Genomic DNA, 27,585 nt, shown 5'->3' with positions numbered 1-27,585 from the left:
GTCCAGACTCAATCATTTACAGAATAATGCCGAGGGCAGCGTAAAACTAACCTCACTCACTCACTCACTCACTCAAGCAAAGATGGTGCAAGTGAGACAAAGGTCAATACCCCCAAAAGATTTCTACTCAGGTTACACATTTACAACTAAGAATTACTCAACAAAATGTTCGCATGATGTGTTTCTGTTTGTAAGACATTACTAAACTTCATTTGTTTCATTTTAACATCCTAAGATTCTGTGCATAGATATATAATTGACAACACCAAATGGAATAATTTCACTTGAGGGACAAGGTGAGTTATTCTATCTCAAATATCACAGAACAGTTGCACATATTGTACAGTGGTCAACGTTGCCTTCACAAACATATTACCCTGAATATATATACTCATCAACAAAAGAAACTGTTTAAACAATTTTCTTTTGTAATTTTCATGGAGTGTTTTTGGTTGTAAACACCATAGGTATTGCTCGTATGTAGTGATTTAATACATCAACTGCAATGGGGAGGGAGGAAGCTTGTGCCGTAGAAGATTATCATCAAATAGTTTGTATGATTTAATGCTGCTTTTAGCAATATTCCAGCAATATCACTAGGGACACCAGAAATTGACTTCACACATTGTAACCATATGGGACATCGAACCCATGTGTTTGATGTCATAAACGAAATGCTTTAACCACTTGGCTGTCACACCATCCCATGAAAACGTGAAAAGCTGGTTGATAAATGATCAAGAATCTTCGGCAAACTGGCACATGATGGTTCACACTTTGAAGGAGTACTCCCACAGGTTAAACAATTGATTTAGCCATTACAAATCTTCATGAGCTTGCATGCTTCTCAATAAAAGAGTATGATGGAATCAGTGTGCGAAATAGCCACTGGCCCGCTAGCCCGTGGCTAGTAAAATTCAAGTCGGGCCAGTAAACCTCGACGGTCACTGGCCTGACTGGCTAGTGAATTTCCATGGGTCATTTTGTAAATATATTACTCTTTTCAACTTGTCAAGTTATAGTAAACTTATAAATAATGCAATATTGTGGCCTGATAAAAATGTTCATCATATTTGCAGCTTAATGATGAAACCCGTGTCATGCCGTCAATATCTTCGTCTCATCTATATTTGTAATCTTTAACTTAGGTTATACATTCACATTTCGGGCTAGTGAATTATTTTGTTGGCTAGTAACTTACAGGTACAGCTAGCCCGACTGGCTAGCAGACTTAGGAAACTATTCCACACACTGGATGGAATTGGAACGAGCATGTGTGGGATGAGATTGGACATTTTCTTTGACATTTAACCCATGCATCAGATACCCAGCAAGAGTCGCGGAATTCACTTGTGTTGATCTGCAACACCATCTCACAGGCCTTTAAGCGGTTGTTCCCATGTGATGCAAGTACCATGTATGCATTCAAGATCACGGTGGCCACATCTGGTACTGACCTTTTAAAATGACATGGTCGCACTGATATTTCATGGTTCTTCATCTTATTGAGTCCTCAGTGAGAATTGGATGGCTGTGCTGTTTGAAAGTAACATTTTTCAGTTATTTTTTTATCATCATGAAACATGTCAGTTTCTTTTGTTGCTGAGTATACAATATAATCAGTAAATACTTGTCACCATGAAATATTTTTCAAATGTACAATATCATCTTGGCTACAATATCACACAGAGTTTGCTCCCTTGCTCACATCCTTCACCAGAGGGCACTGTGACTTTAGTGATGGAGCTGATATTGTGAGCAGGGATGACGGACGGAGGGGGAGGGGGGTCAATCACCGGTCGGGGAGCAGGCGATCTCAGGAACTCGGTTTTGTTGAATGTTGATTTGCTGCTGAAATTCAAGAAATGAAATTTTAACTTTTAAAGTATGAGATGAGATCATAGAACAATGAACAAATTATCAGGTTGTTGTTCTGACTCAGGAAATGCTTCGCCTACATGCACAAATTAGGATGAATCAGGGGAGTAAATATTATTTTATGCCACAACAATATTCAAGCTTTGTCATGGTGACATGTAAATAACCAAATCTAGAGCTGACTGCTTGAGTAAAGAAAAGATGTTGGTACAATTTGCTCACAAGTAAAATAGAAGAATAATTTTTGACAAAAACTAGGATCTCAACCTCATGTCTATTGCTATCAATTATCAATATGCAATAAAAAATAAAACTGAGAGTTATAAGTTCCTTGAAGAATTTATCTCAAGTCTTAATATAATTGAAAAGACGCTTAGGTGAGATTCTCTGTATATCATCCAAACTGGCTTCTACAGAGACATTGGCAAGATGAGATAAGACAATATCTCCTTGAAAAGGACCGCCTCCGTGGTGTAGTGGTTAGAGCGTCCGCCCGGAGAGAGGAAGGTCACGGGTTCGATCCCCGACCGCGTCATACCAAAAGACGTTAAAATATGGTACTTGTTGGTCCCTGCCTGGCGCTCGGCATTAATGGGTACAACAAGGACTGGTTGGCTCGGAGTCAGTATAATGTGTCTGAGTTGGGTATTCATGCTTCACTGCGGCATGGTATCTCAGTGAGCTAGCACTATAAAACCAGCTTCAGTCTGGGCTAGTACAAGTAGCCACACATACACATACACACACATGCACGTCCTCCATATGAGCGAAATATTCTCAAGCACGACGTTAAACCCAATTTCACCTCACCTCACCTTGAAAAGACCTCTAAAGTAATTGCATCACAATGCTTTGCAGCCCTTTGTGGCATCATCAAAGAAGACATCTATCAGAAACAGTGTATACTGACCTCTCTGTCCCCGGCCTCTGTACGTTGTTCGCTAGGATCAGTCTCTCACTGAAGGCATCATGTCGGATCCAGGTCTCCTTGTTACCCTCGTACACTGTGTTGTTCTCCACCACGCCCTGCGTCACACCCACCACCTTCATGCAGGGACCGTGGGGGCACTGCAGTCGGTTCTCTACAACCTGCATGGACAAAACTAGTTTGTAGGTGAAGAGCGATCCTGCTTGCATCAACAATCGAGAGCCATTTTGTGAAATCGGTGAGTATGGAGATAAAAAAGTACCATCGGTAAATAAAAACCTAGAAGTCAACTTTGTTTCAAAATATATTATTTAAAGTGTCCATATTTCATCTATATATATATGACAATGTAAGAAAAATAGTCCACTAACAATAAACACTGACATTTCTGCAAGAGAGTTCTGAGATTTTTCACAAGTCATCGGCCGTAAACCCATCAAATTCCGTGTCACTGTCCTCCTCATACTGTAAAGTCGATCCACATTATTCAAAAGAATTCACTGTCATATATATTGTGTCTACTCACGGATCGGAAAGCGAAGTGTAGTTGAGAGAAAATGCATAATATATTTTTGCTTCTCTAAATATCATATTTATTGTAGCAACAAACTGGCTTTGCTTATTTTACCCCATTCAACAATCACAAACTGATTACGCCTACGTTCCATGTCCGTGCTTACCACGTTCATGATTGATATGAGGCAGGCAATCAGCAATTTACCAGCTCTATGTATGGTGCGATATAAACACTGCATGGACACAACTAGTTGTAGGAGAAGACTATGATCTCAGGCAGGCAATCAGCAATTTACCAGATCTATGTATGGTGCGATATAAACACTGCATGGACAAAACTAGTTGTAGGAGAAGACTATGATCTCAGGCAGGCAATCAGCAATTTACCAGCTCTATGTATGGTGCGATATAAACACTGCATGGACACAACTCTGTAGGAGAAGACTATGATCTGAGGCAGGCAATCAGCAATTTACCAGCTCTATGTATGGTCGCGATATAAACACTGCATGGACAAAACTAGTTGTAGGAGAAGACTATGATCTCAGGCAGGCAATCAGCAATTTACCAGCTCTATGTATGGTGCGATATAAACACTGCATGGACACAACTAGTTGTAGGAGAAGACTATGATCTCAGGCAATCAGCAATTTACCAGCTCTATGTATGGTGCGATATAAACACTGCATGGACACAACTAGTTGTAGGAGAAGACTATGATCTGAGGCACTCAGCAATTTACCAGATCTATGTATGGTGCGATATAAACACTGCATGGACACAACTAGTTGTAGGAGAAGACTATGATCTCAGGCAGGCAATCAGCAATTTACCAGATCTATGTATGGTGCGATATAAACACTGCATGGACACAACTAGTTGTAGGAGAAGACTATGATCTGAGGCACTCAGCAATTTACCAGATCTATGTATGGTGCGATATAAACACTGCATGGACACAACTAGTTGTAGGAGAAGACTATGATCAGATGTAGTAAATATTATTCAATGTTTCAATCTGCAATTATACAGCTGCAGTAAATTATGTTTTAATGAACAAATTAATGGATTTACCAGATTATGATTTTGGTCCCAGTCATTTGCCATATATTTTAGTCAAAATGCGTAAAATGAACTACGGATATAACAAACTATAATTAGTGGTCCCTTTAAGATCGCAATGTATGGTGTCTTGTAAACAAACAGCACTGACACATTTAGTTGCCGTGACATCAGTATCTGTCTTGTGGAACACTTGAAACAGAACATACTTATAAACAACTGACATATCATGAACCGTTTTGGGTCACAGCCACTTGCTGCATATTATATCCATAATTTGTATGATGAACTAATGTATAAGATGAACTAGTGAGTTACAGTGACAGAAATTAGCAATGGGGACACCACAAAACAGAAGTTGGTTACCCAACATCAAACCACTAGGCTCAAACTAGTGGTCCAACAGAGTTGGTTAACCAACATCAAACCATCAAACAATCAATCGCTACTGTGACCAATGCATTCCCATCCAAGCTGATGGCGCCGTTGAGGTTTCCAACTACATCATTCTGAGAGATATGACTACAACAACGACACACAATCCCGTGGTCACGGTTGTCATATACGCCGTTGCCATGGATATGGATCTGTGAACAAACAACAACAACAATATCCAGTAAGATATACCTTCAAGTTTCATACATGATTATGGCCTATAGAAATGTTTTGTCTCCATAATATTGGCTAAAATGCATTTTCTTACCTTCAAGAGAAAAAGCAGATAGAGAGCCTGTGACCCATCATGAATTTTTAACCATATATTCTCCAAACAAAAATTGCTTGGGTTAAAGACTTGCTCATGTGCAAACATCGGTAACATTTCCTGAAATTTTCTTACTTTAGGATATGCATTAACTTCATGATCTTTAAATTTGGTGAAAGTCCAAACTATGCCAGTGTTGAAGAGAACAAGCACTATTTCCCATATATATTTCCAAACCAAATATTTGATTGCATCATTTTAGGAAATATTATCTTAAATTTGGAGAAAGTCCTAAACTTGTGACCCACATGAATTTTTAACTCCAAACAAAGAAGAGGACAAACACTAGACCTCCCTCAGCATGTTCATATATAACACATTTGATGACACCCTACATACTGGTTTCAAAAGTAAAACAAAACTTTTAAAAGCATCATTTTGGACTAAAGAAAGTTAATGTCAGGTTCCCTCAGCAATTATTACACTTCTATACTGGTTTCGAAACAAAACAAGATGGTGATGTCAGGTTCGAATTATTAGTTGTATAGCGGGAGTGAGTGAGTTGCCACACTCAGCAATATTCCAGTTATATGGCGGCGGTCTGTAAATAATCGAAGTCTGGACCAGACAATCCAGTGATCAACAGCATGAGCATCGATCTGCGCAATTGGGAACCAATGACATGTGTCAACCAAGTCAGCGAGCCTGACCACCCGATCCCGTTAGTCGCCTCTTATGACAATCATGGGTTACTGAAGGGCAATATTCTCACCCGGACCTTCACGGGTCCACTTCTATAGTGATGTGCATGCATGTGGGTGTATGGTGTGGGGATGCCTGTACTAGTGGGGACTAACACTGGTTTTAATATGCAAGTGCTCGGAGACACTACGCCACAGTTTAACATTGACACCAAATTCAGACACAAATACAATAGGGTCACTCCAATAGGACTGGGACAGGTGGGTAATGAGTTGGACCAGGGTACCTGTCTAAATACCCGAACCCGTTATGATCATGTGACTAATAGATCAAACAATGTAATATGTTATTCTTTCATGATTAAAAGGTTGCATTGTCTTTGAAGATTTAGACATAATATTCTTTTGCATATAATACATAGTTAAGATATTGAAAAACTCGAAATTTTAGCCTCTGAGCTGAGTTATATATTGCCATTTCTTACAAATTTGATGTCAGGAATTAACATAACGGGTATCCAAGTAGGGTAGGGTAATTGGGGGTTGGGCACCCAGGTAGAAAGTTTGGATCCGACCCAGCCCTAGAGTCAACCAGGTAGCAAGCTGCAACTTTTAACTTCTATTGGTATGATGTGGCGAGGGACCAAACCAACAACTTTCTGCTCTCCAGGCAGACAATAGGTTAAATATGGACAGATATGTTACAAGTCGTACCGACTGGTTCTCGCTGCTGGGAGAAGCGCTGACGATGCCTGTCCCACAATTGTTGGTGATGCTGTTGCTCTTCAGGACCACAGCAGAATCTTGGTTAACTGTGATGCCGTCAGAGAGGTTGGCGTATACAGCGTTGAAGTGGACGTGGACGGCATCCTCCATCTGTATCACTATCCCCTTACCTGGACAATCACCAGGTGTGTTAGAACAGGTAATTACAGGTTGGATACAACACACTCTGCACATACATGCTTAAAAGGTAAAGATTTCTAACAATGAAAATAAAGGCACGGTGGGGTCGTCTAATGATTACAGTGTCCGCTCGTCACGCTGAAGACCCGGGTTTGATTCCCTACATGGGAACAATGTGTGAAGCAGATTTCTGGTGTCCCCTGTCGTGTTATTGCTGGAATATTCCTAAAAGCAACATAAAACCATACCCACTCACTCTGCATATTGATTATTATGTTGTTTACTGTCACACTCAACAATATTCCAGATATATGATGACAGTATGTTAACACAAACAACTGAGTCTAAACAAGACAAGCTAGAGATCGATATGATGAGCAATTACCATATTGCCAGAGTATGTTCACACACTCTCAACCACCAATGCTAGCCTCTTATAAACTACATATGTTGCTAGTGAAGCACATGACACATGTGGTCTCACCTTAGGCAAGTGAGCTTGTTCAAAATTGCCTCTGTTCACCAAGCAGAAAATGGGTACCCGGTTGGAAAAAGCCACATGACTAAAACCTTCTAGCGCCTAACAGGCAGCTTGGGTTATCCGGGGTAATAATAATCAGATTCTGATAAAGTGCCGCAAGCAATCACTTGGTGTTTGGAGACTGTGCGCTATAGAAGATGACTTATTATCATTATTATTTCAGTGACAACTTCAAACCGAGAGCCTCAATGGAACATGTACTATCAAAAGAACATTACCTGATGGCTTGAGCTATGAAGATCGAGAAGCTCACTGCAATAAATGCTGAATCACTACTTTTCATACAAGGCACTACTCTTTGAGGGCAAGGCACGTCTTCCTTCATGATATTAACTCGCCTTTACTCATTTTTAAAAGTTTTGACTAGCTATATATATACAATATGATGATGGACTTGGAGGTTTAAGATCTCATCTCAAGAGTCTGGACCCCTAACAATATCTCATCGGTTCTTAATATTTTGTCCTTTCCATGAAATGGGCTGTCAGTGTAAAAACGTTTCACCCCATTGAGGTGCAACCCACCTGAGTTATGATAGACATTGTTGTACTGTACTGTGGCGACATCACATCGTGGACGTGGAGGACCCTCCTCGCCGTCTCCGTACCCGAGACTCCTGGATGATGCAATGTTCATTCCATCAGGGACATTTGGCACATGCTGCACATCCTGTAACACGAAGTAATACAATATACCTCACAACTACTCATCATCTGTCAAAATGTGCAAAACAGATTTCGTTTGCTATTTTAGTTTTATTCCATAGCATCACACTTAACATAATATATTTCTTAGATTACATTAGAATTAATTCATATTTTCCTGTGTTTGCAAATATAACGTTGTTTACATACCGGCGTCATGCTAAAAGTGGGAACCCACAATGACAATGGGGATATGTAACACCTTCTTGCCAAGTTTCACATGCCCGGCTTGTTTCTAATATGCAGCATACTATGTAATTTCCCGAGATTTCTGTTTCTCGCATTGTTTACTTCCAGCATATCAATGTGTGAACTTATTTTGTGCTCGCCTCCATAATCGTGAATCAAGCTGACAAAATTATATCTGACAGTACTCACTACTTAAATTCGGAATACAACCTCCTCCCTTCAGGCTACCGCTACAAAGTTCTAATTGTGAAAACTAAGAGAGCACGTACATCCTTTATTCCAAGTACCATATCTCTTTTAAACAAATGTGAAGATACTTAAATCAATGAATTTATGTAAATATGTTTTGCATCTCTCTGTCAGTAGCTCTGCTGATGTAACACAAATTCCTGAAAAGGCATTAAAGTATTATTCTATTCTATTCTATTCTATTCACTCGGTGCATGGTCAAAGGGCTGACATTATTACCCCAGAAAATGTACTTAAGTGTGCCTAGTTTTCATTCTCAGCTCCCTTGGAAGCCTACAACCAGCCTGGAAGGTCAACACCTACATTACATCTCCTCCTACCAGGTACCTATTACACTGCTGGACAAACAGAGGCATATTTCGGGACACAAGTCTTAAGGGTACTGTGTTAAGTCCAAGAAACTTTCATACTGTCGATTGTGGTCTCTCATCGTACAACTCTCCATTACTGACCTTGCTTTACATTACCTCATTTATGTATAGTGTCCCTTAAATGCTTAAAAACTTTGTTGGGTATTTGTGAAAACACAATGGAGAAAGGTGATCAGCACAATTATTCCATTAATTATTATTGTCACAAATCTGGCAAAACATGCCTCAGACTCACATATGAAAATAAAATCATTTGGTTATATGTTCAAATATATGGAACCGATATTGGGAAGTAGTTTTATAAACGTGCTCTTGATGAGCATGTAAATAAATGACAACTTACGGACTTGTTGACAAACATAATCCCTGAATCACCATTGTTGTTTATTTGGTTGCCATGGAGAAACGGTTGGGAGGCACTCATAATCCAAATTCCACATCCAGCATTACCTTGACAACAAGAAAAATCTCAATGAATAATTCCATAAAGGGAGGTGAGGTGAAATTGGGTTTAACGTCGTGCTTGAGAATATTTCGCTCATATGACGATGTGCATGCGTGTGTATGTGTATGTGCGGCTGCTTGTACTAGCCCAGACTGTAGCTGGTTTTATAGCGCTAGCCCACTGAGATACCATGCCGCAGTGAAGCATGAATACCCAACTCAGACACATTATACTGACTCCGAGCCGACCAGTCCTTGTTGTACCCAGTAATGCCGAGCACCAGGCAGGGACCAACAAGTACCATATTTTAACATCTTTTGGTATGACACGGTCGGGGATCGAACCCGCGACCTTCCACTCTCCGGGCGGACACTCTAACCACTACACCACGGAGGCGGTTAATTCCATAAAGTACCATTTAGGACAGGTGATATGAATGAAAGGATTTTGCATACAACACTGATCGCAAAGCATAGACAGCTAGACAACACAATACATATCACACACAATATACAGAGAGTACATGTCATAGACCTGGAATACTACAGCTTAAACAACAAAACATTTATAAACATATCATGAAACTCAGATGGTATGGCTGGTGATGATCCATATACAGTTGTGCCCCGTTTATCCGGACACTTGTGTTTTTCTTGAAATTGTCCGGATAAACGAATTTCCGGATATCTGAACCGAGGACTGTAGCGTTTGTGCTATTTGTGCGTTTGTGACATTTTGTGAAATGATCCGCATTCCACATTTCTCATTGGAGTTCACATTTTGTAATGATGCATGCGCAGTGACCTGTATCCGGTTGAGAAATAAAACTGACAGTAGAGTGTGAGCTACGAAAGTGTCCGGTTGTGTCTCTGGGTTCACAGAAACTTAAATGGGTATTCTACAATTGGCGAAGAGGATGGGATGGTGACTGAGGTATGTCTATGGTGAAATTGCAACACATTAACGGTTTGAAAGCGTTTGACTGTTCAGACACTGCCAGTCTCGCTCCTCGCTGGAAAAGATGGTTAAAGAATGCGGACCAAAAGAAAGCTTTATTGCTACATACAGCTGGGTTATCAGTGCAGGATATTTTCTTCACACTAGTTATCCCGGTAAACAAATTTGATTTGCTGTGGTATTGCATTAAACATGTTTATAGTTTTACACAACAGCTACAACTTGTTGGGTTGTTGGAGGAGCCTAGTGGTTAAGGCACTACCGTTTCATGATTTAGGCTCAGGTTTGATTCCCCAGACAGGTGCAATATGTACAGCCCATTTTTCACTTTTTGCATTATGTCACACTGAAATATTGGCTTTACTCCATTCTAGTCTGCCCCCTCATAATCAAATGTACACTTGGTAACTTCATTGAAATAAGAAACAGAAGATGTTTAACCTGAATGTAAACTGTCTTGAAACTTTTTATCATTTGTGTTATTGGTAACATGTATCTTAAAGTAGGGGTGTAGATACATTAATAGAACAGCACACTAGTTAGCCCTGAATGAGGATTGTTAATTAAGGACACCAACAACATTGGGTTTTTCATTTTATTTGTGCCCTAGTTTATCCATAGTGAAGCATTCAATTTGGCTTCCTCGAAGAAAAAACACACCTCACTCTACTTTCTAGTATAGTGAAATAAAGTACAATTTTTCCCTGAAAACATTTCCGACTCAATTGACTTTTGCACCCGGTGAACTTACCAGATATCACATTGTTCTCCAGGGATCCTCGACCCCGCTCTCCAATGACAATTCCATCGCCGATACCATGTGAGATAGTGTTGCCACTGACAACAGGATCACCACCATGTCGGATGTCAACACCACCCCACTGGTTACCACGGATGACATTATCTGTACAACAAATAACAGGATATGAAAAAAAAATACAATTTCTTTACATTTCATGTCTTTTGATACAAATCATTTTCATGTTCCTATGGGATAAAGGTATTTCACATTTAGCACATTCTTACCGAATATGAAGCCACATCCATTCTCATTCACTGCCACACCTGCTGCCTTGCCATCATAGATGTGGTTTTGACTGGAAAACAAATACCGATCCATGTGCTAAGTCATGTTGCAGTAAATGACTGAAGCTCACATAAAAGATCTGGAATTCCAGTGGTTCATGATGTGACACTTTCTAGAAGGCTGGCTGTTAGGGATGTCATGATACATAAGTTTCATGAATCGATACGTATCACGATACCCATGTCACGATTCAATATGTATGCACGATACCTATTTTCGCAGCATTATTGCGTAAATTTAGTTACATTTTGAACATTAATATTTCACATTTTATAATTGTCCATGAAAAGATCAACATTTTTGATTCTCAGAGATTAAAATTCCCATCTTTGTGCATGAAAAATAATCATTTATAACTCTCATAACATCAAAACCATGATGCAATTGCAAATGTAAACGATACATAAACATATTTAAACTGATATTTTCAAAACTAAATATCGATACAGTTTTGAATGTATCGATAATTGTATCGTCTTAGGAAAGTATCGATGTATCGTGGCATCCCTACTGGTTGTACCTATATAACAGCAAAACGAGGGAGATTCAAGGTCTTCTACGTCTCATCAGAGAAGAAAAAATCATTTACCAGAGAAAAATAGCATCACACACCAGAGAAGAAAGAATCACTCACCAGACAGTGGGGTTCCCCCCGTACAAGATGTAAACCCCAGCCTCTCGGTTCTCATAGATGTCATTCTTCTTCACCTGGCCACGCCCACTTCCCAGCACTACGACCCCTGACCTCTTCCCATGATGGATGCGGTTGTTCTGGAGAAATGACATGCATAGCAAGAAGTTCCATTAACCAAAATCTACAAATAGATTAATGACTTAAGTTTCAAAGATTTTTACTGCAATGCATTATGGAATCAGTGGGCCAGACATGAAAAAAAAACAATATTGAAAAGAACTACAATATGTTTTAATTTATCCTTATGTGAAGAAACAAACATAAGCATGTAACATGAGAATAATAAATTAAGATTGCAACCATAAAGCCAGATATGCAATGTGCACTTTATATAACCAGATGTGTAATGACAGTACTAACTTGTATGCTTCATTTTTCGGAACAGATTTGGTGAAATGGTATATCTGAAATGCCTACTGGTAATTTTCACAAACTGGGCAGGATTTTTCTATAAGAACAACAAATACTGATCTGTGTTTTTTCATAACAGTTGAGTTAATGGCCAAATGCACCACATTCTGTATATCAGCACTATAGCTATAAGACTACGTCCCTTTGCACGAAGAGATATATGCCACACATATATGCAGTTAAAACCTGCTGGCATAGTCATGAATATATCTACACTAAAGTATCTAGTCCACAGTAACAGTCTATAGGAGACATCTAAACCCTGAAAATATTGTTGGGCTTAAAAGGGGGTGGGGTGGTGAAATTGGGTTTAATCGCCATGCTTGAGAATATTTGGCTCATATGACGATGTGCATGCGTGTGTATGTGTATGTCGCGGCTGCTTGTACTAGCCCAGACTTAAGCTGGTTTTATAGTGCTAGCCCACTGAGATACCATGCCGCCAGTGAAGCATGAATACCCAACTCAGACACATTATGCTGACTCCAAGCCGACCAGTCCTTGTTGTACCCATTAATGCGGCGCCAGGCAGGGACCAACAAGTACCATATTTTAACATCTTTTGGTATGGCGCAGTCAGGGGGATCGAACCAGCGACCTTCCACTCTCGGTGGACGGGCGGACCGTCTATAAGATCTAATTCCCATGGATAAGACGACCCCAAACTTGACCCTTAAAATCAGTGTCAAAATGGTATGTTTCGCGTGTATAAGTCGATCCCCGCGATGGGGTCCCTAATCGCGGCAAACACAGACAACAGACAACTGGCAGTTACCAATAATTATAACTTTGGTCCACATTATTCTAAGAATTCACAGTCATATATATTGTGTCTACTCACGGATCGAAACGAAGCGTAGTTGACAGAAAATGCATAATATATTTTGCTTCTCTAAATATCATATTTATTGTAGCAACAAACTGGCTTTTGCATATTTTACCCCATTCAACAATCCGCGAACTGATTACCGCTTCGTTTTCCATTGACTGCTAGTTTTACAGTAACATCGGTAAAATGTGTGAATTTAAATGGCTTCTGTATTTTACCCCATTCCATGTCATGCACAACTTCTTCTTTACCACGCTCATGGTGGGTCCGTTATAACCTTTAGTGTTGATTATATTATATTTTATATATAAAACTGTAATTAAAATTACACAATGCTAGGGATATATTTCTTTGGGTTAAATAATAGTATTCTGTATTATATTTTACTGACGACCGCGCCAAAATTCGTCCCGTTATATTATTGTGCATGTTTGAACTTGTTAAGCCAGGAAAGCGTGTGCACAGCTGATTGCTATTTCCGGCTCAAATACACACGGTAATCTAAATTAATTTATAGAGCAAAAACTGTAACTAAAATTACACAATGCTAGGATATATTTCTTTGGGTTAAATAATAGTATTCTGTATTATATTTTACTGACGACTGCGTCAGAATTAGATCCCGTTATATTATTGCATGTTTGAACTTGTTAAGCCAGGAAGCGTGTGCACAGCTGATTGCTATTTCGCTCCAAATACACACGGTAATCTTAATTAATTTATAGAGCAAAAAACTGTAACTAAAATTACATAATGCTAGGATATATTTCTTTGGGTTAAATAATAGTATTCCTGTATTATATTTTACTGATGACTGCGCCAGAATTCGTCCCGTTATATTATTGTGCATGTTTGAACTTGTTCAACGGAAACGATTGTGCACAGCTGATTGCTATTTCCGGCTCAGATACACACAGTAATCTTAATTTAATTTATAGAGCAAAAACTGTAACGTAAAATTACATAATGCTAGGATATATTTCTTTGGGTTAAATAATAGTATTCTTGTATTATATTTTACTGATGATGATCGCGTCAGAATTGGCCCCGCTATATTATTGTGCATGTTTGAACTTGTTCACCGGGAAACGTGCACAGCTGATTGCTATTTCGGCTCAGATACGCATGGTAATCTTAATCCCTGCAAATAATACAATGCCCAGCAAGAACAACTTATAACTTAAAAAGGTAAATAATCTTGTCTAGTGATGTTTAATTGCAAAGTTGGCGTCTCTACTGACAAAGTCGTCTTCTGTTGTTTGTTCACGCAAAGTGATGCGATGTTGTTTTCTTACTCCTGGAAAAGTTTGACGAAAGCGTGAACTCCCATGGATAAGAGCGACCCCCTTCTACAGACTGCTTTTTGGTCCTCAAAATTAGGCTTATAGAGCGGTCATATATCGGTATCTTCCATGCAACTTTCAATATTAATCCACTTTCCTTTATCATCAACTACCCACTGGAGTATACAGGTGCATAGAACTACTTACCTGTACAATGGGGTCAGCATTCTTCCGAATGTCTATGACGGCCTCCATGTTGGAATGGATATCATTACGCACGAAACAGGGAAATTCATGATTAGTGTTGTGATCGGGTGAACAATTCCAGATTGCTCTATTTGCTTTGCAATTACCATAACAGCTGTTTCAAAGATACAACATTACAAATCAGACATGTGACGTTTCAAGCTTGCGATGAATGTAAATAGGGCTGGCTATTGCTATGGATCATAGAGAGTGATAATTGTTAACTAAATACCAATCAATTATCAATTAATATCAGAAAAATAAATTTGAGTAAAAATGAAAAACAAAAAATCACAGGTGTTGACTCATGCTATTGGACCACCTGTTTGCTGGTCATTCACTCCACATTCCCTCCCTTCCCTTTTCTCCCCTTCCCTACCTATCTCCCTCCCTTCCCCATTACCTTCCTTCCCCTCCCACCCTTCCCCTTACCTGCTATCTCCCTCCTTCCCCACTTCCTTCCCCTTACCTGCTATCTCCACCCCTCCCTCCTTCCCTACCCTCCTACCCTTCCCCCCTTCTTAAGCATCTCTCCCTTACCTGAATATCTCCCTCTCCCCTTACCTGCTATCTCCCTCCTCTATCCCCTCCCTCCTCCCTGCTATCTCCCTCTCTCCCTTTACCCATTCACCCTCCCTCCCCTTCTCCTTACCTGCTATCTCCCTCTTCCCCTTACTCATCTCCCTCCCTCCCCCCCTTCCCTCCCTGCCATCTTCCCTCCCTCCCTTTCTCCCCTTACCCTGCTATCTCCCTTCCCTACCTCCTTTCTCCCTCTCTTCTCCACTACCTATCTCCCTCCTTCCCCTTTACCTGCTATCTCCCTCTCCTTCACCTTTACCTACATTCTCCTCCCTTCCCCCTTACCTTAGCATCTCCCTCCTTCCCTTCCCCTTACCTACATCTCCCTCCCTTCCCCTTACCTGCTATCTCCCTCCCTTCCCTTACCAGCTGTCTCCCTCCCCTTCCCCTTACCTGCTCTCCTCCTCCCTTCCCCCTTACCTGCATCTCCCTCCTCCCTCCCCCTTACCTCATCTCTCCTCCCTTCCCCTTCCCTGCTATCTCCCTCCCCCTCCCCTGTTACCAAGCATCTCCCTCCCTCCCCTTCCCCTTACCTACACCTCCCTCCCTCCTTACCCTTATCTCCCTACCTTCCCCTTACCTTGTTATCTCCTCCCTCCCCCTTACCTGCTATCTCCCTCCCTTCCCCACTCCACCTCCTCCCTCCCTTCCCCCTTACCCTCCCTCCCTCCCCTTACCTCATCTCCCTCCCTCCCTTACCTGTCTATCTCCCTCCCTTCCCCTTACCTGCTATCTCCCTCCCTTCCCCTTACCTGCTATCTCCCTCCCTTCCCCTTACCTGCTATCTCCCTCCCTTCCCCTTACCTGCTATCTCCCTCCCTTCCCCTTACCTGCTATCTCCCTCCCTTCCCCTTACCTGCTATCTCCCTCCCTTCCCCTTACCTGCTATCTTCCTCCCCTTCCCTTACCTGCTATCAGTCCAGAAGCAGCAAGTCTCATGAAGATCCCAGATGTTCGACAATGGTGGATCTTGTTCTTGAGAACCACCACCTGGTAACAATGTTTAAGTGGTCATGACTGGTTAGTTCAAATTATCAAAATCACATGTACAGACATCTGCTATGAAACCAGTTGCTTTTAATAGCATATATGTGTGGGACATAATACATATGACCATGACTCTGTCATACTAAAAGATTCATTAGCATGTCTGACACTTGGCATTATATACAAGGACTGGGCAGCTCTGCTCGGAGTTGGTACACAGTCAGAGTTGAGTATCCAAGTTCCTTCCAATTTCACCTTACCTCACCTCACCTAATACATCGATAAGTCTCTGCTTGTCTACAAAGAATCTAACTCTAAAAAGACAGGGGCTCGTTCCTCAAAATGATCGTATCTCACCATCGTTTAACATAGACTTACGACTGTCGTAGCGCTACGATTGCTTTGAGGAACGGGGCCCAGAACCATATGTCCACTCACAAGTAAATGCATGAAAGCTGTCAACATACCCTTGAGTTTTGTATACATCTGATGCCATAGCCAACGTTGCAGATGTCACACTCAGACACGATGGCGTGTGCCTGGAGGCTGACCATGACGCCGCCTTTCGAGTGGATCATACGACACTGATGTATGAGACAACCTGGAATAGAATGGATATCTTAACATGGACTCTATCAAGAACACAGGATGTGGACAGGGGTATATTCAAACACTCAATACAGCTTTAGTACACCAAAGTATACTACTCACCTATCGATACAGCTTTAGTATACCAAAGTGTACTGCTCACCTTTCGATACAGCTTTAGTACACCAAAGTGTACTACTCACCTATCGATACAGCTTTAGTATACCAAAGCGTACTACTCACCTATCGATACAGCTTTAGTATACCAAAGTGGACTGCTCACCTTTCGATACAGCTTCAGTATACCAAAGTGTACTGCTCACCTATCGATACAGCTTTAGTATACCAAAGCGTACTACTCACCTATCGAGCTTTAGTATACCAAAGTGTACTGCTCACCTTTCGATACAGCTTTAGTATACCAAAGTATACTGCTCACCTATTGATACAGCTTTAGTATACCAAAGTGTACTGCTCACCTTTCGATACAGCTTTAGTATACCAAAGTGTACTGCTCACCTATCAATACAGCTTTAGCATACCAAAGTGTACTGCTCACCTATTGATACAGCTTTAGTATACCAAAGTGTACTGCTCACCTATTGATACAGCTTTAGTATACCAAAGTGTACTGCTCACCTATTGATACAGCTTTAGTATACCAAAGTGTACTGCTCACCTATTGATACAGCTTTAGTATACCAAAGTGTACTGCTCACCTATCGATACAGCTTTAGTATACCAAAGTGTACTGCTCACCTTTTCTCATTGCTTTAGTATACCAAAGTGTACTGCCCACCTTCTCGATACAGCTTTAGTATACCAAAGTGTACTCACTCACCTATTGCTACAGCTTTAGTATACCAAAGTATACTGCTCACCTATTGATACAGCTTTAGTATACCAAAGTATACTGCTCACCTATCGATACAGCTTTAGTATACCAAAGTATACTGCTCACCTATTGATACAGCTTTAGTATACCAAAGTATACTTCTCACCTATCGATACAGCTTTAGTATACCAAAGTGTACTGCTCACCTATCCATACAGCTTTAGTATACCAAAGTGTACTGCTCACCTATCGATACAGCTTTAGTATACCAAAGCCGCACTGCTCACCTATCGATACAGCTTTAGTATACCAAAGTGTACCACTCACCTATCGATACAGCTTTAGTATACCAAAGTGGACTGCTCACCTATCGATACAGCTTTAGTATACCAAAGTGTACTGCTCACCTATCGATACAGCTTTAGTATACCAAAGGGTACTGCTCACCTATCGATACAGCTTTAGTATACCAAAGTGTACTGCTCACCTATCGATACAGCTTTAGTATACCAAAGTGTACTGCTCACCTATCGATACAGCTTTAGTATACCAAAGTGTACTGCTCACCTATCGATACAGCTTTAGTATACCAAAGTGTACTACTCACCTATCGATACAGCTTTAGTATACCAAAGTATACTACTCACCTATTGATACAGCTTTAGTATACCAAAGTGTACTGCTCACCTATCGATACAGCTTTAGTATACCAAAGTGTACTGCTCACCTATCCATACAGCTTTAGTATACCAAAGGGTACTGCTCACCTATCGATACAGCTTTAGTATACCAAAGTGTACTGCTCGCCTATCGATACAGCTTTAGTATACCAAAGTATACTACTCACCTATTGATACAGCTTTAGTATACCAAAGTGTACTGCTCACCTATCGATACAGCTTTAGTATACCAAAGTGTACTGCTCACCTATCGATACAGCTTTAGTATACGAAAGTATAGCTGAACTGACTGACTGAGTATGGTTTAATGCTGCTTTTAGCGATATTCCAGCAATATCATGATGGGGGACACCAGAAATGGGCTTCACACATTGTACCCATGTGGGGAATGGAACCCGGACCTTCGGCGTGACAAGTGAACGCTTTAACCACTAGAAAACCTGACCGCCCCGATTCAGCTGAAGTTAACTAAAGTGTGCAACTGAATTATTGGTACAGCTGAAGTTAACCAAAGTGTACAACTGAATTATTGGTACAGCTGAAGTTAACCAAAGTGTACAACTGAATTATTGGTACAGCTGAAGTTAACCAAAGTGTACAACTGAATTATTGGTACAGCTGAAGTTAACCAAAGTGTACAACTGAATTATTGGTACAGCTGAAGTTAACCAAAGTGTACAACTGAATTATTGTTAAAGCTGAAGTTAACCAAAGTGTACAACTGAATTATTGGTACAGCTGAAGTTAACCAAAGTATACAACTGAATTATTGGTACAGCTGAAGTTGACCAAAGTGTACAACTGAACTATTGTTAAAGCAGAAGTTGACCAAAGTTTAGAACTGAATTATTGGTACAGCTGAAGTTAACCAAAGTGTACAACTGTCTACAGAAGGACATAGCACTTACCCTGAACCTGATCAACGACAGATCGCATGAGGCTGTCCTGAATGACATCAGTTGGAATCGGTTGAGATGTCTGGCTACTGATGGAAACAATATCAGCATTGACGCCCTGTGCAGATATTGATGCCTGGATGTGTTTCTGCCGCAGGTGAGGCAGCATGATGACAGACTCCTCCCCTGATGACAAGTCATCATCCGAGTCTGTGTGTACGATTCTTTCAATATCCTCGTCATCATCACTGCTGCTGCTGATACTGCCAGGTCGACCAACATCTAGCGGAGATATGAAAGTGAAGGCACACCTGAGTGAGTGAGTGAGAGAGAGAGAAAAGAGAAAGAGAGAGAGACAGAAAGAGAGAGAGAGAGAGAGAGAGAGAGAGAGAGAGAGAGAGAGAGAGAGAGAGAGAGAGAGAGAGAGATTTCATGCTGCTTTTTGCAATAATCCCAAATTACAGCAGCTTACAATGGAAATTGTGTTGTTTGTATTTACACCACTAAGCTGCAACAAATTAGCAAAATCATGATTATTACAATATACCCCAATTTTTCCAGGTTCTACATGTTTCCCAAAGTTTAATATGAAATTTTCAATCAGAAACAGATGATCTCACCTGGTGAACTTGATCTTGCAGAGTCAAGGTCATCAAGGAAAGACAAGCTGTCCTCACTGTCAAATGACAATCTGGAGTGAAGACTCTGCCCACTATCTGGGCGTGGCTGATTTTCAAAGTTGCCTTCATTCAAATCTAAGTGTGGTACTTGTATTGCTGCTGCCTCTGCATTATCTGCCCCTCCTTGGGCCTCATTTTCATCTACCCTAGCCTCATTTTCATTTACTGCAGCCTCTACATGAATACATGCAGCCTCATTCTGATTTTGGACGGGTTCTTGCATCACACTTTCTGAAGTTGCCTGTAAGTTGGCATTGGAATCATTAGAGTTTGAAATAGATTCATGTTGATGACTGACAGAACCTTGAGTATTGGATGAATTTTGATTGTCTGTAGTTTCCGGTAAATCTGCAGGTGGTTGATCAGCTACCCCATTGCTGACAAGCATTGGATTTGGAATGTTTTGGGATGGTTCCAGCGAATCACAATATGAAGTACCTGATTGGTCATTATGATCATGTGACGCTGAATCTGAACTGTGATTGGCCAGATGAGCTGAAGATGCAGTCATGGAATGCATGGTTGACGCATGAGACTCAGTAGTTTTCATAGTTATGAGTGATTGTCTCCTCTGACGACGATTCTGTGAAAATATTGAATTCATCCGTGATCGCAGGTAAGAATAAGTCCAGTTTCTCTCATCCTTCGAATACCCTTCAACAATGATATCTGCTGTGTCACTCTGGGAAAATTCACAGTTTTCAATAACACTGACATTCATATGTTGTAGAATGATGGTAGCGTGACGGAATGTGCAGAATCGGATGTGACACGTCCCAGGGTTCTGCGCATACACCATACCATCCTCCAAAATGCAGTTGTCCAACTGAAGGTACCCAGCTCGAATCTACAACAAAACAGTCAACATGGTGACGCTGCTAAAGGTTGACACAGATTTTTCACCAGCTGTTCAAATGTTGATGATACAGTATAAACAAGCATTGTCACTAAGGTGACATAATCCCCCGGCGCAAATTATCAAATCAAACTTAAAAATTTCATTAATTAAATTAATGAAAGTGAAGGTTGTAGTTTAAGATGATTTAATTGTCAACAAAAACATGACCAGTCAACCTCTCTTGATATCTTGTTCTGTAGCTGTTCAAACACACAAATATTTTCAAGACTTACTTTGACCTTGACATGAATGTCATGGTGTATGAAATGTGCCAAAATAGTAATAAGGACAAGTCTTGAAAGTCGATGAAGAAAATACAGTGAACCGTTCTTGAGATATCTCGCTGACAATCTTAACATGCAAGTTAACATGCTGAAATCTTCAAAGTGTCGCTGTGACCTTGAAAATTACGTCAAGGTCACCAAAATCGACTGGGCCCTGCACCTTTCCTAGATAAAGCGTGGCGTCGAATATGAGGAAAATCCAGTGAATGGTACTTGAGATAACTTGCTGACAAGGGTAAAACGTTAAAGTCCCCTTGTGAACTTGAAATGAAGGTCAAGGTCACCAAACCTGACTGGGACCTTTCATATACTGTGATGAACCTTGATGAACCTAGGTACCAGATATGAAAAGAATCTAGTCAACAGTTCTTAAGATATTCCATTTCGTATGTACGGACGGAAGCCTAATACTATATCCCCCGCTTCACCTAAATGCATGTCGGGGGATAATAACGCAAGTAGAGTATGCAATTGTTTTCTCTTAAAGGTCACATGCAACCAAAAAATCAAACATAATTAAAACACAATTATCACTTATTCATGACATATAATATACATTGCTGGTTATGAAAAAACATATAAACAAAATTATAAGCGTACAATCGCAAATCAAAAGTGCAATATTGTGTACTTGGGTTTACTTCCCAAGAAGAAAAGCAGACGGGATACCGAACCCAGTCACAGCGTTGGGTGTGCACTCAGGTGTAACGGCTGGTTCATTAGCAGATGCCCTCACGGCTCATTGTGTGTGTATATATAGAGATGTTGGGTTTTGTAAATACATGCTCATTTTTTGTGTATAACATTTTGCAATCAACAGACATCATAACATGTCATGTGTTCAAGTATCACACCTGCCTGTCTGTGTAATTACATAATGTGACAGAGACCGAACTCGGGCCATAAATCAATGCATTTTGTTTATAGTGTATAGCCTGATTGGTGTTAAGTTCAAATTGCATGTGGTCAGTGATAGCAGCTGTGTATTGAATATTGTCATTAGCAGACAGGCAGGCAGACACACAGGTGTCAATAAAACAAGACATTGAGTTTTGTCTGTGACAACGACATATCTATATCACAGTTAGAAATTCTGTCAACACTAAATAATGACATTGCTTTTAAGTATCGAACTGAGAAAGTGATGCGGTAAGAAGAACGTGTGGTGAAATAGACAAATGAAATTATATAAACAGTTAATTTACTGTCATAACATATAAAAAGCTCGCGCCTGTGAGATATCAACAAAACATTAGAAAAATAGCTCACACCAAAGCCTTCACCGAGTATTCACCGGACAACCCGCTTCCAAGCTGCGCAAACCTATTTCACTGCAATCAGCGCAGCCCATCTGTTGAAACCAGTTTTCCCCCGAAAAGTCGGGGGGAAATTAGTGAAACGTTTGAACTCCTATTTCGCGCGGTTTTTTTCGCGTTATTTTTCAACTTTATAAGTTGAATTTGCATTTTTGACGATTTGTTTCGGTAAGTCCATACCGCAAGGTATCAGAATCTGCAAAGTTGTGTTTTACGCTGCATGAGACCTTTAACTTTTACTGTTTAATCAAGTATACTTGAATCTACAACGAAATGACAATAACTAAGGAAACAGCTTCGCGACCAACAGAGTATAAATCTCCCAAAAATTTCAGCCTTTGCCAGCCCTGACCAAAGCTTACCTACCCACAAAATATCTTCATATATACATGTCTAAATTTTATATAATTGTCGGACTGGTCAATTTGAGAATCTGGCAGTCCATGTTGAAAATAACCTGTCCTGGGCGGTCGGGCAGGCAGGTATCTCGAATGCTGCTAACAACATCTGTAACTATGGTAACTGGAGACTTTCAGATCACTAATTCATCAGTATGTAATCTTAATAATGGCTTTAGCACTGTTTGGGATACTGTTTACAGTTATATGAAGGGCCCAGTAATGTGTGTAATTTACTCCAATTTTTTGTTGTTGAGTGGTATGCCTTTGTCTGGCTCTTCACTAAAGTTATCTATGTACATGAGAGTTTTCTCCCTTCTTTTAGCGAACCATGGTCTGTACCACAGACTCTGGATAAACCAGAAATTGAACGTACTGAATCCAACTTAAGTCTAATCTGCCTCAGTTCTAGAAATTACCAGTCAGCTTTGTTCCACTTGGATGGTAATTTTCATTTTGAGGACATGTATTTTGAATTTAGATAATAGTGCTGCAACGATTCGGTTCGATTCATCAAAAATCGAATCTGATAACTTTGTTTCGATTTTCGATAACCATTATCACTATTTCGATTCGATATTTGAATCCCTATTCAAATTTTTTCCACACAGCTAGAACGTAATTTTGACTCCAACTTGAGCAGCTTCGAACACTGAAATTAGGCGAAACGTGATTGGTTGATGCCGGGTTAATTATCCAATGAAAATTGTTGTTACTAGACATCACGAAGTTGACGATGGATTTCACGATAAAAAAGCCAACTCTGAGAGTTAATGAAATCTGATGTTTTTACTTGTATGAAGAATCGAATCTAAACTGATCTATTCGAGGGTCCAATATCGAAAATCGAATTGAATCGAGGTCTGGGAGAATCGTTGGAGCCCTATTAGATAATAATGAAAATATATTTCTGGGATTAAATGTCAGTCAAATCAAGACCATGATGCAGGTTAAGCAGGAAGTAATCAAAACGAGTAGGAGTGAGTGAGTGAGTTTGGTTTGACGCCGCTTTTAGCAATATTCCAGCAATATCACGGCGGGGGACACCAGAAATGAGCTTCACACAATGTACCCATGTGGGGATTCGAACCCGGGTCTTCGGCGTGACGAGCAAACGCTTTTACCACTAGGCTAACCCCCGGCCCCCAAAACGAGTAGGAAAATGATGTAATATCTTTGCTGATTTTACCTTACAATTTCAATGTTTTCATCCTGCCTATCATTGCCATTGTTGTATTTCTGCTAAGCGGAAATGGAACCAGTATAGAAGTATCTGGACGCGTGTGATTCACCAAATCTTCTGCATGTTCTACAGTTTATCATATCAGTAATCAACAAATGTGTATTATCTATGAGTAGAGTCAGTGAGTGAGTTTAGTTTTATGTCGTTTTTAGCAATATTCCAGCAATATCACGGCCGGGGGCACCAGAAAAGGGCTTCACACATTGTACCCATGTAGGGAATCAAACCTGGGTCTTCAGTGTGACGAGCGAATGCTTTAACCACTTGGCTACCCCACCAACCCAATGACAAGAAATTCATACTAGATATGCACACCATAGAAATCAGCATGTATAAAGTTCAATAATTACCATCAGCTTGAACTGATGTTATGTCAAGAGCAGTCAAGTTCTTACCTTGAGAATAAATGTTGTGAACCACGGTGCTCTCAATACAAGATTGCTCAGACGTCCAGTCAGGGCAATTTGTTCTATACACACCACTAAGATAACACTACCAAGTTCTCCCACGCCAACCAACTCAAAAGGAATTTTGGATGTCATCTCAAATTGTTCATCATAGATTCCAGGATAAACCTCTATCCGATCAAAGTCATTGGCCACAGAAAGAGCACTTTTTAACGAAGAATGTTCTTTCCCACGTCCGACTCGTATAATTTTTCTATCTTTTTTCCGCTTGAGAACATATAGACAGCTGCTGTGACTGAGATCTCGCGAGCACTGTGACCACTGCCTTGTTGACAAGTACTGATCATGATATGCCTGTTTCCAAGATGGCGGCTCGGAATGAATGTTGAGTGGCCAGAATGGATGCTTCCAGTCTTCACACTTTAGGTACAGTTCCTTCCATCTTGATCCATCTAAACTGAGGATAAGATCATTCCAGGTTTTGCTCACACAGCACCCTCGACACAGGTCTGCTGCGTTAAGATATGAAAGTATCATCTGCCATATTTCCCAAGGGAGACCACTCTTGTCCCCTGGCAGCACCTTGCTCATTGTATCCGTTTTCACCGTAGTTGTAGACATTGTCAATTCTTGCTAGGCACTTGAATCGAAACAATGACACCCATTCTGAATTAGCACTCGAGTTGGATATTTTCTTCTGCCAAGCATGCTACAGATATTTTGGACCAGTACATATTCTATGCAAGAATAATTTTGGTCACTTTCTCTTGAATCAGTTTCCCTTGTTGTCATGGTGATGAATTTAGTTTCTTTACCCATTTTACTTCAGGACCTGAAATATTGGAGAGGACAATATAAACATGTATGCCGAGTGAATAAACATTCAAGAAATGCAAGAACATCTCCCTGTACCTAATCACTTTTGATGTACCATGTTCACCCAAACCTGTGTAGGAACTGCAGCTGATATTCCTCGATAAACTACATCTTAAACAAACATATTCGAAGGTTTCTTGGTGTTTTCCACATTTCACCATTATATGACACTGCTTGTATTGGTTTACAATATGGTGATATTATCACTATAACACTTTTCAATCTCTGGTTTTTAGCACATTTCACCATTATGACACTAAATCTTTGAAGGGCATTATGACACAGGTCGTACTGCTTCACAATATGGTGATATTATCACTATAACACTTGTCAATCTCTGGTTTTTAGCACATTTCACCATTATGACACTAAATCTTTGAAGGGCATTATGACATAGGTCGGACTACTTCACAATATGGTGATATTATCACTATAACACTTGCCAATCTCTGGTTTTCAGCACATTTCACCATTATGACACTAAATCTTTGAAGGGCATTATGACACAGGTCGTACTGCTTCACATAGTGATATCATCACCATGTGGATCTCTGGATTTAGCACCCTCCACCATTATGACACAGGTGTCACATTGGGTCACGGTTCAATGATGTTATCACTATATCACGTGTTGATCTATCAAAGATGAAAAGTGTAACATAAACATCATCACAATTTACTGGTTGTGACTACAACACACCTATCATGTCAGTTAGCCAATATCACACAATACCTGGGAACTGTGCACCCATCTAAGCATGTGTTATAAAAGATCTTCTTTGATACTTTGCATCAGTTTACTTTATAAGTTATCACATCATGTCGAGGGAAATAAGGGGTTTTATCAGTCCCTCATAAGGTTGTATTCCCCGAGCCCCGAGTCCGAGGGACTGATAAAACCCTGTATTTCCCTCGACACGATGTGATAACGCATTTATCTAGCCGAATGTTTTTACTAAATCAAAAGAAAACAATACGCATCAATTTCATTCTCAGTTGTTGTGGCAAAACGTTTCCTTGCTGCCATGTTGACGCCAACTGATCGATTGACCTCAATGCAGTGCACGTTACTAAAGGTTTGGCGATGCACGCTTTTCTCCCTTCGCGTGGTCACCGAGGCGTGGCGGGATAATATGACTTTTGTCCTCCCTGCTCGCGGATCGTGATGGGTGTACATGGTATTTTATCAGAGTCACGTGAACCAATCAAAACTCGACATTCTTACATGAGGTTGGATAATCAGTTTTAACAAATCTCTGAATTCTTTTTTGTGGTGTCAACCCCTTCAACACGCTGTGCATTATCAAAGCAGTGGCAGTCATTTTCACATCTACAAAATGCTTTGAGATGCATCTTAAAAGTTGATTATTAATAATAAAGGCAAGATATTTTATGCAGTTCAAATCTGCTACCACAACCCCTCAATCAAAAGAGACAAAGAATACCTCTTCCACCTACACAACAACAGAGCACTCCATCTAACATCCCTAATGAACCATGTCTGAAATGTGCCTGTTCTATCGCCTCAGTTACAGAAGGCTTCTTCTAGTTATTATAATTGCTATAATCACTAACTGTTGTTGTAAATACCTTTCATGAATACAAGCATGCTGTTCTGTTAATCTTCATCACATGTATACAGATCTGTTCCGTTCTGTATCACTTCACTCTTGCTTGAGAATTAGTGCCTTTCCTTTAACAGCGCTTCTATTTTGCAAGATGATCTACATTGTATAACAAAGTACGCTTGAGAATACAGTACGTTCACAATTACAAAAACAATACGTTTATGTCTGTAATTACCATTAGTTCGGATAAAGAAAGCTTTTGCAGCTTATAACATAGAGATGATCGTGTTACCACATTTATGGAATCGAAGACAGGAGTTCTGCTGATCTTGTGTTCAGCAATCACGCCGCCCTCAGAAATCTCAACTAATCAGATTGTTCATAAGCGCCCTGATCTAGTCAACAAATTCGTTACAACATACATTACATTATATGTGGGTTGTGACATTGCAGTATATATCCGTGAACTTTATTTGTCGATAGCGCAGTTTGATGCGTCCGACCATCACCTCGTAAACATAAACAAACGAGGCTCGGTTCAGTAACTACTTCCGGGTCACGTGACAGTAAGCGCTTCCTCGCAGTTATATAATAAAAATGCACGGACTGTTAAAACATTTGTCACATGTGCTCCATAGCTTGTAAAACAA

The 27,585-nt window shown here is 40.3% G+C and overlaps 1 protein-coding gene across 3 annotated transcripts; it reads right to left on the bottom strand.

Annotated features, from left to right (window-relative positions):
• Positions 1 to 27,585, bottom strand: LOC124256546 (F-box only protein 10-like). 3 transcript variants are annotated; one of them, XM_046690533.1, is made up of 16 exons: positions 26,958 to 27,585; positions 24,480 to 25,323; positions 19,886 to 20,792; positions 19,278 to 19,547; positions 16,734 to 16,867; positions 16,188 to 16,269; positions 14,662 to 14,729; positions 11,872 to 12,008; positions 11,177 to 11,247; positions 10,902 to 11,054; positions 9,092 to 9,198; positions 7,760 to 7,904; positions 6,503 to 6,684; positions 4,834 to 4,971; positions 2,789 to 2,967; positions 1 to 1,848 (listed from the first exon to the last, which is right to left on the bottom strand). In XM_046690533.1, exons 2-16 carry the CDS (start codon positions 25,110 to 25,112, stop codon positions 1,674 to 1,676), a joined length of 3,381 nt encoding a protein of 1,126 aa, XP_046546489.1. In that variant the 5' UTR covers positions 25,113 to 25,323; positions 26,958 to 27,585; the 3' UTR covers positions 1 to 1,673. The 3 variants fall into 3 exon arrangements, with proteins under 3 accessions (XP_046546489.1, XP_046546487.1, XP_046546488.1); XM_046690531.1 differs by having other exon boundaries at positions 1 to 1,851; positions 26,958 to 27,583; XM_046690532.1 differs by having other exon boundaries at positions 1 to 1,851; positions 27,228 to 27,583.

This window comes from Haliotis rubra, unplaced genomic scaffold (genome assembly GCF_003918875.1).
Source record: "Haliotis rubra isolate DU_JTF1 unplaced genomic scaffold, ASM391887v1 Scf63, whole genome shotgun sequence".
NCBI classification, from domain to species: Eukaryota; Metazoa; Mollusca; class Gastropoda; order Lepetellida; family Haliotidae; genus Haliotis; species Haliotis rubra.
Note: the sequence above shows the minus strand (reverse complement) of the source record. Positions and strands in the feature narration are given on the sequence as shown.